This window comes from Salminus brasiliensis, chromosome 2 (genome assembly GCF_030463535.1).
Source record: "Salminus brasiliensis chromosome 2, fSalBra1.hap2, whole genome shotgun sequence".
Classification (NCBI taxonomy): Eukaryota; Metazoa; Chordata; class Actinopteri; order Characiformes; family Bryconidae; genus Salminus; species Salminus brasiliensis.
In genome coordinates, this window is record NC_132879.1 from 28,750,807 (window position 1) to 28,768,385 (window position 17,579).

At 37.6% G+C, this 17,579-nt stretch overlaps 1 protein-coding gene across 1 annotated transcript in view; it reads right to left on the reverse strand.

Annotated features, from left to right (window-relative positions):
- The window catches only part of LOC140549652 (mucin-2-like), a 33,390-nt gene that overhangs the window by 4,255 nt on the left and 11,556 nt on the right, over positions 1-17,579 (reverse strand). Inside the window, exons 9-28 of the mRNA XM_072673402.1 lie at positions 17,390-17,515; positions 16,657-16,774; positions 15,584-15,728; positions 15,332-15,433; positions 14,931-14,997; positions 14,659-14,793; positions 14,400-14,564; positions 14,177-14,271; positions 13,110-13,236; positions 12,204-12,459; positions 11,915-11,964; positions 11,716-11,819; positions 10,482-10,633; positions 10,236-10,374; positions 9,761-9,868; positions 9,467-9,646; positions 8,257-8,496; positions 7,102-7,258; positions 6,761-6,889; positions 5,209-5,295 (exon numbers count right to left, since the gene is read on the reverse strand). Coding sequence (XP_072529503.1) covers positions 5,209-5,295; positions 6,761-6,889; positions 7,102-7,258; positions 8,257-8,496; positions 9,467-9,646; positions 9,761-9,868; positions 10,236-10,374; positions 10,482-10,633; positions 11,716-11,819; positions 11,915-11,964; positions 12,204-12,459; positions 13,110-13,236; positions 14,177-14,271; positions 14,400-14,564; positions 14,659-14,793; positions 14,931-14,997; positions 15,332-15,433; positions 15,584-15,728; positions 16,657-16,774; positions 17,390-17,515 — 2,682 coding nt within the window. The remainder of the gene's footprint in view (positions 1-5,208; positions 5,296-6,760; positions 6,890-7,101; positions 7,259-8,256; positions 8,497-9,466; positions 9,647-9,760; positions 9,869-10,235; positions 10,375-10,481; positions 10,634-11,715; positions 11,820-11,914; positions 11,965-12,203; positions 12,460-13,109; positions 13,237-14,176; positions 14,272-14,399; positions 14,565-14,658; positions 14,794-14,930; positions 14,998-15,331; positions 15,434-15,583; positions 15,729-16,656; positions 16,775-17,389; positions 17,516-17,579) is intronic.

The following is a 17,579-nucleotide window of genomic DNA, read 5'->3' on the forward strand; positions in this document are numbered from 1 at the left end:
CGTATTTCATAATTATAACAAGGTGGTTTTCCTATCTGATCCTTGTCCTTACAAATTAGACCGTCAATAACATTACATGTCACCGTTTGACCCAAATCTGCTAAAGACACGTCCTTCTGTTCTACAGCTTGACATTGTATAGCTTCTCGTGTCTGACAGGAAATGTTCTTTAATTTGAAAATGGCATCTATGGATTCAATTTCACCTCCGTCACCATTTGGCAGAAAATTAGGATAACTGGTGTCAAACCAGTCAGACCATTTGCATTCAATCGGTTGGCATTCAGTAGGTGTGACAGTTGATGGAGTTACAGTTGCTGTAGTGATTGTTGGTGTTGTTATAGTAGTAGTAGTAGTAGTTGTTGTTGTAGTTGGTGTTGTTATGGATGTTGGGGTAGTAATGGGTGTTGATTCTGTTGTTGTTTTAGTTGGTGTTGTTGTAGTAGTTGTTGTTGTTAAAGGTGTTGAGGAAGTAATGGGTGTTGATTCTGTTGTTGTAGTGGTTGTTGGTGTTGATTCTGTTGTTGTTGTTAAAGGTGTTGAGGAAGTAATGGGTGTTGATTCTGTTGTTGTTGTGGTTGTTGGTGTTGATTCTGTTGTTGTTGTTAAAGGTGTTGAGGAAGTAATGGGTGTTGATTCTGTTGGAGTAGTGGTTGTTGGTGTTGTTGTAGATGTAGTAGTAGTAGTTGTTGTAGTTGGTGTTGTTATGGATGTTGGGGTAGTAATAGGTGTTGATTCTGTTGTTGTTGTTGTTGTTGTGGGTGTTATGGATGTTGGGCTAGTAGTGGGTGTTGATTCTGTTGTTGTTAAAGGTGTTGAGAAAGTAATGGGTGTTGATTCTGTTGTTGTTGTTGTTGTAGTTGGTGTTGTTATGGATGTTGGGGTAGTAATGGGTGTTGATTCTTTTGTTGTAGTGGTTGTTGGTGTTGTAGAAGTAGTAGCAGTTGTTATTGTTGTTGGTGTTGGTATGGATGTTGGCGTAGTAATGGGTGTTGATTCTGTTGTTGTTGTTGTTGTTGTGGGTGTTATGGATGTTGGGCTAGTATTGTGTGTTGATTCTGTTGTTGTTAAAGGTGTTGAGAAAGTAATGGGTGTTGATTCTGTTGTTGTTGTTGTTGGTGTGCTGGTGCATCTTTCATTTTGACGACAGCATTTGACTCGTATTTCATAATTATAACAAGGTGGTTTTCCTATCTGATCCTTGTCCTTACAAATTAGACCGTCAATAACATTACATGTCACCGTTTGACCCAAATCTGCTAAAGACACGTCCTTCTGTTCTACAGCTTGACATTGTATAGCTTCTCGTGTTTGACAGGAAATGTTCTTTAATTTGAAAATGGCATCTATGGATTCAATTTCACCTCCGTCACCATTTGGCAGAAAATTAGGATAACTGGTGTCAAACCAGTCAGACCATTTGCATTCAATCGGTTGGCATTCAGTAGGTGTGACAGTTGATGGAGTTACAGTTGCTGTAGTGATTGTTGGTGTTGTTATAGTAGTAGTAGTAGTAGTTGTTGTTGTAGTTGGTGTTGTTATGGATGTTGGGGTAGTAATGGGTGTTGATTCTGTTGTTGTTTTAGTTGGTGTTGTTGTAGTAGTTGTTGTTGTTAAAGGTGTTGAGGAAGTAATGGGTGTTGATTCTGTTGTTGTAGTGGTTGTTGGTGTTGATTCTGTTGTTGTTGTTAAAGGTGTTGAGGAAGTAATGGGTGTTGATTCTGTTGTTGTTGTGGTTGTTGGTGTTGATTCTGTTGTTGTTGTTAAAGGTGTTGAGGAAGTAATGGGTGTTGATTCTGTTGGAGTAGTGGTTGTTGGTGTTGTTGTAGATGTAGTAGTAGTAGTTGTTGTAGTTGGTGTTGTTATGGATGTTGGGGTAGTAATAGGTGTTGATTCTGTTGTTGTTGTTGTTGTTGTGGGTGTTATGGATGTTGGGCTAGTAGTGGGTGTTGATTCTGTTGTTGTTGTTGTTAAAGGTGTTGAGAAAGTAATGGGTGTTGATTCTGTTGTTGTTGTTGTTGTAGTTGGTGTTGTTATGGATGTTGGGGTAGTAATGGGTGTTGATTCTGTTGTTGTAGTGGTTGTTGGTGTTGTAGAAGTAGTAGCAGTTGTTATTGTTGTTGGTGTTGGTATGGATGTTGGCGTAGTAATGGGTGTTGATTCTGTTGTTGTTGTTGTTGTTGTGGGTGTTATGGATGTTGGGCTAGTATTGTGTGTTGATTCTGTTGTTGTTAAAGGTGTTGAGAAAGTAATGGGTGTTGATTCTGTTGTTGTTGTTGTTGGTGTGCTGGTGCATCTTTCATTTTGACGACAGCATTTGACTCGTATTTCATAATTATAACAAGGTGGTTTTCCTATCTGATCCTTGTCCTTACAAATTAGACCGTCAATAACATTACATGTCACCGTTTGACCCAAATCTGCTAAAGACACGTCCTTCTGTTCTACAGCTTGACATTGTATAGCTTCTCGTGTCTGACAGGAAATGTTCTTTAATTTGAAAATGGCATCTATGGATTCAATTTCACCTCCGTCACCATTTGGCAGAAAATTAGGATAACTGGTGTCAAACCAGTCAGACCATTTGCATTCAATCGGTTGGCATTCAGTAGGTGTGACAGTTGATGGAGTTACAGTTGTTGTAGTGATTGTTGTTGTGGTAGTAGTAGTAGTAGTAGTAGTTGTAGTTGGTGTTGTTATGGATGTTGGGGAAGTAATGGGTGTTGATTCTGTTGTTGTTTTAGTTGGTGTTGTTGTAGTAGTTGTTGTTGTTAAAGGTGTTGAGGAAGTAATGGGTGTTGATTCTGTTGTTGTAGTGGTTGTTGGTGTTGATTCTGTTGTTGTTGTTAAAGGTGTTGAGGAAGTAATGGTTGTTGATTCTGTTGTTGTTGTGGTTGTTGGTGTTGTTGTAGTTGTAGTAGTAGTTGTTGTTGGTGTTGTTGTAGTTGTTGTTGGTGTTGATTCTGTTGTTGTTGTTAAAGGTGTTGAGGAAGTAATGGGTGTTGATTCTGTTGGAGTAGTGGTTGTTGGTGTTGTTGTAGATGTAGTAGTAGTAGTTATTGTAGTTGGTGTTGTTATGGATGTTGGGGTAGTAATAGGTGTTGATTCTGTTGTTGTTGTTGTTGTTGTGGGTGTTATGGATGTTGGGCTAGTATTGTGTGTTGATTCTGTTGTTGTTAAAGGTGTTGAGAAAGTAATGGGTGTTGATTCTGTTGTTGTTGTTGTTGGTGTGCTGGTGCATCTTTCATTTTGACGACAGCATTTGACTCGTATTTCATAATTATAACAAGGTGGTTTTCCTATCTGATCCTTGTCCTTACAAATTAGACCGTCAATAACATTACATGTCACTGTTTGACCCAAATCTGCTAAAGACACGTCCTTCTGTTCTACAGCTTGACATTGTATAGCTTCTCGTGTCTGACAGGAAATGTTCTTTAATTTGAAAATGGCATCTATGGATTCAATTTCACCTCCGTCACCATTTAGCAGAAAATTAGGATAACTGGTGTCAAACCAGTCAGACCATTTGCATTCAATCGGTTGGCATTCAGTAGGTGTGACAGTTGATGGAGTTACAGTTGTAGTTAGTGTTGTAGTTGTTGTTATTGTAGTAGATGTTGGAGTAGTAATGGGTGTTGATTCTGTTGTTGTAGTGGTTGTTGGTGTTGTAGAAGTAGTAGTAGTTGTTATTGTAGTTGGTGTTGGTATGGATGTTGGGGTAGTAATGGGTGTTGATTCTGTTGTTGTTGTTAAAGGTGTTGAGGAAGTAATGGGTGTTGATTCTGTTGTTGTAGTGGTTGTTGGTGTTGTTGTAGTTGTAGTAGTAGTAGTTGTTGTTGTTGGTGTTATAGATGTTGGAGTAGTAATGGGTGTTGGTGTTGTTGTTGGTGTTTCTGTTGGTACAGTAGGTATAGAATATGGAAAGAATGTGTGTTATGTCATGTAGTTTCATTTGGGTATTTACACATAAGAATTTCCCAGCTTTCCCAGCAAGACAAAAAGGTCATAATATATCTAGTCTCTGTGCTCAGTGGCTGAGTGGCGATATTTTCAGTCTTAAAACAGGGGGCATTTTTGGCCTTGGCCCTGTAATGTCTGCATTAAACAGGCCAGGCAGTGATTGAGGGAGGTGATCAGGACCCAAATGTAGAATTCAGTAAAAGAAACTTGAAGAGGCACTCAATAAAGTACCTGGAGCTTGACTACAAGATAATATGGGGCCTGCTCCACCATTAATATTCAGTGTAAGGATTCTAAAGTATTTCCTAAGTAATCTACAATATAAAAGAAAATGATATATTATGATTTTTTAAATCAGATTCTACACTCAAACAGTGTTCTGTATGTCCAGTAAGAAACCATTTTTTAAACAGGATTATTTTATGATCTTTAGCACTTAGCACTTGGTAGTAGGGTGCCAATCGAGAAAGGGGAGGAACAACAGTGTAAGCTGGATGCTAACAATAACCTGAAATCAGCTTTATCATTGCAGAGGTAATTTGATAAAACTCCATGTGAAGATGAAGTTTTCTCACTTAATCACTGATATTGTGATGTATTTAATTCATGAAATGACTGCAATGCATAGTGGAGCTCTTTTTGTCTTTCAGCAGTTCATGGTTGTTTGGAAACAACAGTATACTCTAAAAGATCTAAAATACTTGGACTTGCCTGTGATAAAATCAAACTAATGAACAGCTTATTGTGGCTAATAATTTTAATACAAAGTGCTTAAAATACACTTCTTCCACAGAAGAAGGTGTTTGTGGACATCCCTTCTAGCGAATTCCCCTGACTGCAGGTGCAAATTTACAATTACACTCCAAGAAAGTGTTACATGGAACACTTATGATGTTTAACACTGACAGTTTTGCTGTGTAGTTATGCTTATTAGCCTATTAGATTAGTTGTATTTACAGTCAGGATATCAGGCTATTCAGCCAGCAGCAGTTAACTATAACCTAACAATACTCAGATATATGTGGACTTTAAGAGAAAAGTACAAGAAAAAGTGGGCTCTTTAAAAACATTATGAAAATATGGCACAAGGCAGATTATTTGTTTACAGGTGCTGCCACCTTTTTAATTTTTTTTTAGAGTGTAGTTTGCTGACCTTTCGCACTATGGTTACCCAAATAACCTTACAAGGTACAAGAAGTACCTTACAAGAAGTCACAAAAATAAATAAATATCAGAAGCAACCAACCTGGGTTTGAGCACTGAGACGGGTGAACACACTTCATCGTCTCCTCATCTAGTAATGGGGTGTCTGAGGGGCACTTGTGAAAACATCCTAAAAAAAAAAAAAATCACACCAACATCACTGAAATGACACTGCATGCAAGTTAGGATACGTCTGGACAACTCAAAATAGACCACAATAATTTCCAAACAATCCTGTCGGGATTTCGGGATAATTTTAATACTGTCAGAATTAGGTCCCTAAGAGGTAAATGAAAAGCCATGGCAACCTGTCAGTATCTCTGACATCTCTATATGCCATAGAAGAACCACTCTTGGTTACATAAACATATTTGTAAAAGAGATGCGTGACAGTAAAGAACCTTTTAAAGGTTTATAGGACCTTTACTTGATGTACACCATAACAAATCCCACCATAATAAATGCAAGAGTGGTTCTTCTATTGCAGTGCTCAGATAATAAACTTCAATTTTGCAAATTTAATTTATTTTGATGTCTGATGTCAGTGCTGTCCTGTTAATTGTGCTGCTCATATTATATTTTTACAAAGGTAGCACAACTGATGTTATGTTCGAGTACTGTGCTTGAAGAGCCCACCTCTTTAAGCATATACAGTTGAACAATGTTCAGAGAATCGTGCCTGGTAAGGGTGGGCAATATCCTAAAATTGTATCATATTGTGATGAATTGTGTTATTGCGAAGCACAATATACTTTTCTGAACATATCGAGGATATTGTCAGTGCTTAAAGAACACTGATGAACTACATGTTTCATAACAAACAGTGTAATTAGTGCTGTTTAATTGGATTAGGCACAGCACACTTTAGATATCATGTAAACCATTGTACTGGGACAGGATTTGATTTGATTTGATTACTGATACAGTCTGTAAAATATTGCAATATATATCATTTATTGTGAAAATGTCTTTAAATATTGTGATGCAGTATGTTTTCCATATTACCCACCCCTAGTGCTTGGGCCCTCTTAAAGAGGTGTGCTCGGGCACAGTTCAGTTAGAAGCATGAAGTGTGAATGCTAGCCGAGCACGAAACATGATGTCCTCCATGAAGATGTTCTTATTCGTGCTTATTCGACTGACAAAACAATTATCTATATGGCATGCAAGAGTGTTGTGTATCATGTGCCCAAAACAACTCCAAATAAGCATCAGAATAAATCAAGTCTGCACAAATTGGGTCAATTGTGCTTGGCACAGTACAAGGCAACCTGGCCTTACTTTAAGAGAGTAGGCCTTAAAATACTACCGATAAGCCAATGCGAAAATTAGAAAGTGGTTCCATATGAGAAGCTTATTGGTTCTACAGGGAGTGATCAAAATTAAATAAAGCTAAACACCCATTTTATTCACAAATGAGTTCCCACATCATGCAAAGTCTGACTGAAGGTGTTGAATGTGCCGAATCCGGTAGGCTTAATAATGCTTTCAATTGCAAATATGGATCACAAGAATTATTCAATCTTTGAGAGAGTCAAAATGCTCTTTACAGAACACAGTCAAACGTGACCAAGTGTTATCCAGGAAAGTCTTACCTTCTAATGGAGGAAGTGGATTGAAGCAGACTCCTGAGGGATTCTTGCACGTTTTCATGCAGGGCTGACCACAGGGTCTATAGTGCCACTCACAGCCTTCATATGAGTTATAGTAGTCACAAAACAAAGCTGCAAGAGCAGTTCATGTCAGTCAGTCATAAGTATATGATACTCTGCACTAGCTTTGGATTGCAAGAACCCTGTGGCGATTATATTCTTTCAGCCAGTCTGGTAATACAACTGTACAACCAGGGCTTGCATATTTACTGTATTTGTGGATGTATGATACAGTTTACCCTTTCAGGGATTAATGCTAATGATTTTTTTTTATCCAGACTCACGGCAGATGGTTGGGGTCCTCCATGATATACAGGCTCCCTGCTCACTGCATGCTGCAGCATATGCTGCAACAGCAGTGCAGAAACACTCACAGTCTCCACCGCTGTCACATGCACATGTGTCCTGTACACATATGTCATAATACGGATCTGGGTTTACCTATGAGGGGGGATTAAAAGTACATATATGTCAGTGGTTTTGTATTTGTTAAAACATAAAATAGGACTGTTAAAATAGGACTGTTAAAATAGGACTGTTAAAATAGGACTGTTTCACATTCTGTCAGATGAAAAATGGAAGGCAACAGCTGAAGTGAGTGGAGAAACTGAACGAGCAGGTGTACTACATTAAACAATTAAGCAATTAACATCTTGGCTTACTCTTTGTATAAAAAATTTGAGTAGGCTCAGTTGACCTTGATTTTAGAGAAAGATTGCGAAAGGAAACAATCTATGTGACTTCAAAGAGGTTTCGTTACTGAGAGCTTCAGTCACAAAGGCCAGTGTTTCAGTAAGAGCCATGACTAGTGGCATCTGCATTCAAATCTATGAGAAGATAACAACTGGGATTTGTGGTCTAAAGATGCACATTTAGTAATGGTGATGAAATAACTGAGCAGGTGTACAGATGTGGAGAACAGCAATATTGTCAGATGAGCCATTCTTCATCGCATTGCCCACTTGTGGAGATTATGATGAGGATTGGCTCATGTGATGAAATACACACTAATTAGTGACTGTTCAGACCTAAATGCTTCATGACCCATATGGTGAAGCAGCTCTGTAATGCTGTGAAGTGCATTTGGTTGGAATGGTTTGGGCCAACTTGCCCGCTCAGAGTGAAGCGTCAATCCAATCAACACAGAGTTATCCTGCCTAGTCATTAAATTTCTATCCTGATTGGAGTAGTCTGTTTCAGGATGACAGTGCCCTGAATTTATTGTGGATATTGAATAATTTTCCTTTACTTTCATGGAAGGAAATTGTCTAGAAAATCTGTGCCAAGCTGCACTGAAGCTGGTTTAGTGGATGTGGTGGCCCTTAATGTGGAGACACTTAATAGCAGACTTTTTTGGGTTTTTTTTTCCCTTTTGATTTTTCACCAGTTTATCTGTTATAGTCCAAACTATCTTATAGTTTTATAGGATGGCTACTCACTAAGGTGTGACACTCTGTAAAAGTAACACTCTTGATGATGTTGCAGTGTTTGACAGCCCAGGGCTCACGCCAAGGTCTCAAATTACAGGAGCTGTTGACACTGCTGGCTTTGGGGCATGTAGAAGAAATTCTCCAGCTGTTTCCAAACTCAAGGGGCTCCACCACCTCTTCTCCAGCACGAGTCAGAAAGTCATTTTTCCTGTTACCGTCATAGTTACCACACAGTCCACACACTTTGCCCTGATATGAGGAAAGAAGTGTGATGGAACAGAGAGTGAGTATTGGTTAAAATGAGGGTTTTCCTGCACATTAATAATGCAGTAATTATAATGATTTATGTTGTTACTCCATAGTTACCCTTTTATTCAAGTGGCAGAGTGAACAGAATCTTATAAATTCTTATATCAAATGAAAGCTGTTACTAGATGTAATAACAAAAGTTACTGCATGTAACTGCATGTATATTGTTATTCTGGTATCTTTTGTTTAGCTGTTGATGCACCCTTAATAACAACAGTTCCAAATAGGGATGTCCCAATCTGATCCAGGCATATTTTAATAGAGAGGGTAGTGGCTAATTTATTAAATTTATTATTTAGTTATTTCACATCAGTAGACCAACAACAACAGATATCAGACCAGAGTGTGCACCACTACATACACACATGGTGTGACTTTACTGCAGTGTTTTAAAGGAGCTGGGATGGTCAGGGCGGAGAGTCAGACTGGATTATCAGATAATAAAAACTATAATATATATAAGTCATTTTAAGAAAAGTCTCTACTAAACCAAATCAGTCAGTCCAGAGTGTTTATTATAGAAACTCATACTAATAATAAAGTTTACTGGATGTATAAATCAGCAACTCATCTTATCTAAACTGTGCGGCAGCATTATTTATGCAAACAATGGATCGGATTGGTATCGACTGATACTCAGCATTGAGAGAGTCCGATCAGATCGGGGGGCAAAATAACCTGATTGGGTGATCTTTCCTTTAAAGGATTCCTGTCCTGGACATTTTCTAAGATATAGCTATAAAGAATTGTTCACAAACAAAACCAGATAAGAAAGAGCTGCCATAAACACTGCAAATTTTAAAACCACAGTGCCCAGTTTAATGCTACACTACTACTTTTATATTTAATTTATTTATGCTGTGTACACTGAAACCCATTAATGAATGCAGGAGAATAGGATTTTACTTACCCTAAACGAGGCTGTGAGTTTGATCTGTAGACTTGTTTTTTTGTCCCAGAGCAGAACCAGACCGTTATTAGCTTCAATTATCAAGTACATCCCCACAGTGTGGATTTTGTAAGGGATTTCTGTGCCATTATCATAAATGAACTCTTTAATATTTTCATCCGATAGTAGCAACTCTTTGTTCTGTATTAATATAAAAAAGACAAAGCTTAACAACATTTTAAGGTATCAATCAACAATTCTGTAGGCTATCAATAACTAGCAGTGGAATGACATGCAGCTGTATGATAAACTCACCCCTAGAAAGATTTTAATAGATTTAGAACAGGTGGTCCCAGTGGTGCCGCAGGGGATATTCTCTGTGATGATACGGAATGAACCAATGAAACTGTTGCTGCAGTAGTCCTGTAAAGAGTAGACACCAGCAGATTTGGTGGCTTGATATGGCATGTGTTGAAAAACATTAGCCAATGCATAGCATGCTGCATCTTTGCAAGTTATTAAGAATTATATAACATATCAAAATCTTACTGCATGAGAAGCGGTTAGTGAGAGTTCTCTAATTATAGCACAGCCTTTTTAAACTAAAAATGTTAATGCATTGACAATTGACAAGGCTCATTTGAACCTTATAGTCCTTATAGGCAAGTCTGTTCACTTAGTGGACATTTTTGCAATGCCTCCGGGCAGTTATTTCCAGTCACACTGGAAATACTACAAATATGGGAAATGAAGGTCAGATGATGAATATGATGTAGGAGTAATGACCCACCTGGGCCAGTGTATATTCACAGTTTCCACTGAAAGAGTATCTTCTCCCATCAAAAGTTATGTAATGGCCATCACCATAGATAGAGCAAGTGCCAGGACACTTTTTGCTTGTGCAGCTCCATGTTCTGTTTCTGCAAGTGCTACAAGTCCACAACGAGGATAAACATTGATGACCAACATTCATTCATAACATATTACTAAGATCACCATCAGCACCCAGCAGTGGCACCATGTCAGCTCTGCTCACCATGTGTTGCAGTCTTCTTGAACAGTTTTTCCAGGTTTATAGAAGACACCATTATGAACACAAGGACACGATTCTTCTTGAACACACCCATCATTTCCATCAGCTAGTAGACCACTTGGACAGACGCACCCTGATATACACTGCATGCTCATCTGCAACAAACACAAAAAGGATAAAGATTAAAAAATCATACTGAGATTAGAGAACAATCTTTATCCAATATGAAAGATGGCAAACCACTAATAATAAGGACTGTATCTCCCCAGGGGAGTGTCTGAAGTGTACTATGATGTTTTTCATTTTATGAGTAAGTCCTCTCTGTCCAAAACAATGCCATTATCGATGACATCGCATTTACAAACACACACAAGTCGAAGCAAACCAACCGAACATTTGTGTTTGTTCGTATTTGTCCGGTGGCTTACAATGTCTATAGCAGTTAATTCATCTTAACGTATTCTGAAAATTTGCCTTTGCTATAGTTCAGCAGAAGGTAAAAACTAAAATTCTGTGTTTTGCATTTCTTTAAGTATTCATTTATGATCTAATGTATTGGAATACAGACATATTCATATTCGAGCTGAGTTCTGTAACTTCTCAAACATTTCAACAAAAAGCAATGTTACAAACATTAAAATGGCTAAATGAAACTTTACAGATGTGCACATTAATATTACGAGAACCTTTCATTTGTATTTAGCAAGCTAACGTCTCCATGTAACACCTGTTACAAAACAAACAATATACACTGTCTAATGCCTGCATAAATATAAGCAACATGAATCATTCCATTAACATCAATATATCATGTAATGCTGTAATACAAAAAAACCCAAAAGGTAATAGAAAACACACATAGAAAATCATCAAAGAAGTATACACACTAACACAAGCTAAATTCTTTTAAAATGATGGCATATTAATATCAGTTGTGTCTCTCAACCCTGCTACAAAACTATAAAACAGCATTTACCAGCAAAACCAGCATCAGACCAGCAATAAAACAATAGGAATGGCAACTTGTCCATCCATCCCTCCATTCATCCATTCATCGGTCCACTTATCCATCCATTCACCCATTTACTCATTTATCCATCCACTTATCCATCCATCCTTCCATCCATCCACTCATCCATCCATCCTTCCATCCATCCACTCATCCCCCCTCCGTCCATCAATTTAATCATTCTTCTGTTTGTCTATTTATCCACCCCCAATCTGTTAATTCACTTACACATTGGTCCGAGTCCAGCATCTGACAGCTTTTCTGGCATTCTACCCCTTTATCTCCTTGTTCAGCATTTGAGCAGTTGAAGAATATCATAGGGCTCTTGCAGGCTACAACAGAAAATGAACATACAACACAAAATTCCCATCAATTCCAGGAGAAGCAATCCATTAAACAACTGATATATTAGGAAATTAGAGCTCACTTGGAACTTGCTGCTGCCCAGTGCAGTGTAGCCTGCCATGAGTGCATGTGCTGTGAAAAAACAATAAATGTATAAATACATTTAAAAAAGTGAATTTCTTTTTACATACTTTGAATTTGGCAGTTGTTATTTATATTATTCACATGTATTATGAATAGACCAGTAGAAATGTGTGTGTATGTGTGTGTGTGTGTGTGTGTGTGTGTGTGTGTGTGTGTGTGTGTGTGTGTATGTGTTTGAGTTCACTTCAACAGAGAACTGAGAGTCACTGAATAAATCCATATTTTACCATGTAGTGCCATCCCTGTTGATGACCTGAGAGGGGGCTACAACCTGATTGTTGTAGTAACAGGGGCAGCTGGAAGAAGGCACACACTCGCCCTTGTCATTAAGGTAGGTGTCTTTGGCACAGCCACAACCATCCACAGGAGTGTGGCTCACCTGACAAGTTAGGTCATATCCACTGAGGGAGCGGCAGGTGCCCCCACAACTATACAGGCTGTAGAAGTACTTCATATTGCCTGAACAAGCTGCAGAGAACTTACCTGCACAACATAAGACACATGTATAATATGAGACATTCTTCAGTTGAGTCTTTTACAAACAAGTGGTAGAACTTAAAAATATCTGGTGTTCAGTGAACCATGTGATAGTGTTCTGTACTTTGGTACTACATACTACATGCACTTATAGGGTTAGAAAAGAACTGACACAGCCTAGATTTTTTAAGGTAATCTAATGAATGCATTCAGCTACATTAATTTGCACCCATTGCTGACACAGATGTGCAGGTAGTAGGCAAAGCTTGTATAGTCCCTGTGGAGAAGTCTTGCCAATAGAATAGGGCTCTCTGGAGCAGATAGACTTGAACCAATTGGCACCATGTCTAATGCCAGGCATGAGTCTATAAAGCCCTCCAGCATTGAGCTGTGGAGCAGTGCAACTATGTTTCTAGAATGATGATTGTGCTCCATCCAGTACTTTTGGGATGGGTTGGGAAATTAGGGATGAGGTGGGGTGGTGTTTATCCAACATCATAGAAAGCTTTTCCTAGACAGTACACAATTACTCAAACAAAAGTGGAATACACTCTTTATAATGCCAGAAAAACTGTGAACGAGCAGGTGTCCTAATACTTTTGTCTATATAGTGCATTTAGCATTTTAGTGCATTTTTACTAAAATGAGGATCTTACCACAGGTGGCGTTTCTCCAGTTGTTGAGCAGTACACCTTTAGCAGCACATGCATATACATAGGATGACAAAGCTGCACACATGCAGTCCTCACTTTTGGCACAGTTACATGTGTCGTAAATACACCTCTACAGAGAAATGAGCAACACATTTAAGAAGGTGCATTAACACCTTTATATGTAACAATACATATTCATGACATCTTGGCAAGGCTAGACTCTACTATTGGTAAGTTTCTATGGTTTGCTATGTCTGGCAGAGATGTAGTACATGTACTAAATTTCAGAGTGCCTTCACAATAATGGCCAAAGGTCTTTTTTTTATTGGTATATATACACAGCACTGTGCAAACGCTTTAGGTACCTGTCCGCAGATGAGCTACTTATCTGTGCAGTAGGTGTTTATTTGCTCAGTAAAACACTAATTTAAGAATACATTCAAATAACATTCATAAAAAACGTTGTGGCTTTACATCATTGTGATCATGAAAACATCTCCTAAGCTTTCATCCTTAAGAGAGTCTAAAATGATTTAGTTATCATCCAACACCTGGTTTGGTAAGTCAGTGTTTAATGAAATTTATGTGAGCTGGTGATGAAATTAAACAAATTCACACCCTGGCTGGAGGTGTCCAGGAGAAATTATATAACACGATATCAACTACTTTCTTCAGAATGAGAAATTGTTGTAACAAATATCTTGTTACTTTTAACTGTATTTATGTTTGCCTGCATCTGTTTTAATGTGATCTGGTGTTTTTACAAGCAAATATTGCATCGATAAATGGTTGTAATTAATGTGATCAGTACGGCATAGTACTGTAAATGGGTAAATAATAAATGATTGTCATAAAAAAATTCCACTGTGTTTTAGATGCACCTCATAGACCTGCCTTTTAAGGAAGTGTTCCCATTCGATACAAAATTGCCTTTATTTTCTAGTGCAACACATATTTAACCCTATTAAAAGACTATACTGAGGCCATTAGAATTATGTTTAAGGCTATATGCCAACATCTCTGACCGAGTCATGCCCTTATGCATATAAGGTAAATACATTTATTCTTACATCTTTGTAATCATTTGGGTTGACATCAGAATGACAGTGAGAAAAGACTCCAGCCGGGTCAGTAAGCATGTTACACCATTCTTTGGCATATTTTTCTGAAAGAGTAAGAACATATAAAACTTTAGAATGGCAACTTTTCATGTAGATTTAAAAACAGTTCCTGCTTTAAAAACACTGTCCTGTACATTCATTTTGGATACATGTACATCACACTATTCTGTACCTTTTTCCACACTCATAGAGCAGGGGTTTTGATTAGTGTTAGTAACATCAGGACAATTGGAATTAGCTTTCCATGTGTTGGCAAAAGTTGCAGCCGTTCCCTCTTTCATTCCAAATTCTGTTCTAAAGTCGTCTGCTTGGACATCATTAAAGTTCCCACACAAACCTATAGGCAAAGATACATGTTATGCTGGGAGGTGTCATTACATGGGATGGGAAGAGATGATCATAGTGATTAAGAAGTTGATGAAAACACACACCACTTAGATTTCCCTTTATTTGGGAGCTGGACACTATGTACGCTTGCATGACTGGAACAGTTTGGACCACCAGCTGAAGGCTTTGAGTGTTGGCAATGATGAAGAACGTAGAAGGCTTGAAGACTTTTACTTGATCTGAGATAAAATTAGGAGAACAGCACTTCAAACAACACAGTTTTTGCACATTGATATTTACTTATTGCTCTTATCTAGAAATATGCATCGAATTATATGTTCACTAAGTAAAGCAGAAGGTGTTTATAACAACTCACCATTAAAAATGGGAAGTTTAGTTGCAATCTCATTCACAAGTATAGAGCCACTTGATAGAAAGGTGATCTGGTAATGGGAGATAAGTCATTAAGTAATTAAGTAATTATGTTTTATGCTCAGCAGGAGTTTGTGGAGATTTTATTAAATGCTATTCTTGGATCAGTACCAAGCATGATTTCATGCTTTTGTAATGAATCATAGTAAGTAAAATACAGATGAGCCATTTCAAGAACTGTTACACAAAAACTTTGTTGGTAAAAACTTAGTTTAGTCCAAAAATAAGTGCATATTTCATTGAATTTCATTGTAATCTATTCAATTATAATATGAAACTCACAAATAACAGAGCACAGGCCACATCCCTGTCATACCTATGGTTAGATGGTAGCAAAATACTTACAGTGGTTCCTGAAATGATGAACTTCACAGCAGTCAGACATGTTTCAGTGTCTGTCTGACCACACTGCACTAGATGCCCCAGGACCATCACATCATTTATGAGGTCCTGAAAAGGAAAAAAAGTGTCTGTCAAATATTTGCTATGTTGATTACAACTTATAGCATAAGGCAGTAGTAGTGATAACTACAGAACATGTTTAGGTATTTGTCATTGCTTTAAATAAATATTGCTTTAAAAAAATTATTAAATGATAGTGACCTTGGAAAGCACATAATGGCAGTTTCCATGGAATTTGTAGGTTTGGCCATCGTATGTGGTGATATGAGACCCTCCTAGCAAAGAGCAAGTGCCAGGACAGTCCAGTTTTGCACAATTCCACCGGCCTGCAGAACACACACTAACATACAACACAATGGAAATCAAAACATGAAAACATGTTTCTTTTTGGACATATTTACTTATTTTGATTTTAAAAATCAATCAATCATGTCCAAACATTTGCATATGATTGTGCATACATATATACCTATTGGACCCCCCTCTGTAAAGATAAAGTCTCACAACATACATATACACTGTATATTCACAGTGACATATATTTAGCATTGCTGATAATTTGATCATTTTCCTTCATAAGGTAGTATCTAGTGCTGTTTTCAAAAAGGGATATTTGACCATTAACAGACTAAATCTCAAGCCACAAATGAGAAACCTTAGGAACACTGATGAAGCTCCCCAGGAATAGTTGGCCTACCAAAATTTGTTCATGAATTCAGGGTAAAACGGAGCTGTGCAAAAATGCCATTAATTGTCTTCCATTTGCAAAAAAAAGCACCCAGAATTCTAAACATTTTGGAATAATATTCTGTGGATGGAAAAGTGTGAACCGATTTGGACAACCCATGTCTCATCACTTCTGGTCCAAATTGTACATTTCTCTTGTATATTATTTTTCCCCTGTGGCCTAATTATCATTTTGTCATATTAGTTTATGTAGCATAACTCATTTATATGACCAGTTACCAGCCTCTCGTTATCCCTCATTCCTTTATCCTTGATATCTCACAATAAATATGTCTGAATTACAGATAACTGTAATTATCAGGTTGATGATATCATATGGTAGGAAATGTTGGTTGCAGTGAATGCTGCAGGTCATGCAACAAGTTCTTCAGTTTAAGAAGGCAATATCTCTTTTGCATGGGGAATTTGCATGTTGCTCTATAAATAAGTGAATGAATTGCTTTACAATGTTTGACATTAGTCTAAAGTAACATTTTCTAAAAGCATTGCTTTTGACACGTGTCTGTGTGATGTTTATATACCATTTCTGACAAGTCTTTGTGTATGATTCTCCAGGCTTGTATTTTTTTCCATTGTGGGGGCAGGGACATTGATCAACTGGGGTGCAGCCATTTCCCTCAATGTCATTAAACACAGTTCCTGCACAGTAAGACATACAGTTAAAAATGTATATCATTCAGTTGACTTTGTCCAGAGGCTTGCTGTGGCTGCTCAGCTTCAAATACAGTATTCTCTGTCTAATAGTCTAATGGACTACATAAAATCTAAATACAAGGTTTTTTTTTTGTTTTTTGTTTTTTTTTACAGATAATCAACCACTTACTAAACGGAACTTAATCAGAGCATTAGCCAGGGAGCTTTCTCTGCATTGCTTTCTTTTCTAAAGCTATTGTTGCAGCAATATGAATATAAACATCCAACTACAAGTTCTTACTGCTACTAACTGACATTTTTGTTGAGATAATTGTCAACAAAAATGACAACCAGCTCAAATTTGTAATGACAATACCCCATTTTAATGAGATTGGATAGCTGTTTCAATACTACAATAGCATCCTATGAACATTTGTCATAAACATTTTCTAAGAATAACCTTGGAAATGGCATGGAAGTCTCAGCAGGTCTGCAAACATGTGAACAGTTATTGTTTACCTTCTCTTTGCACTCTGAATAGAAACAGTGTCTTTCATACAATAGAATGATCCATTTTATGTTTGTATTAATATTTGTTATTTTTTTATAAGTTGAGGTTACCTGGTGGGCAGTAGCAGCCATCGCTACAGTGTTCAGTACAGACCTGGCTCACTTCTTGGTTAGTACAAGTGTCTTTACATGGTTTCCCACATTCACTATGCACCAGGTTAAATGGACAAGTCTTCCCTACAACAGAGACAACATTTGAACAATTTGAAACTGCACATCTTCTGGTCAGAGATCTTTTATG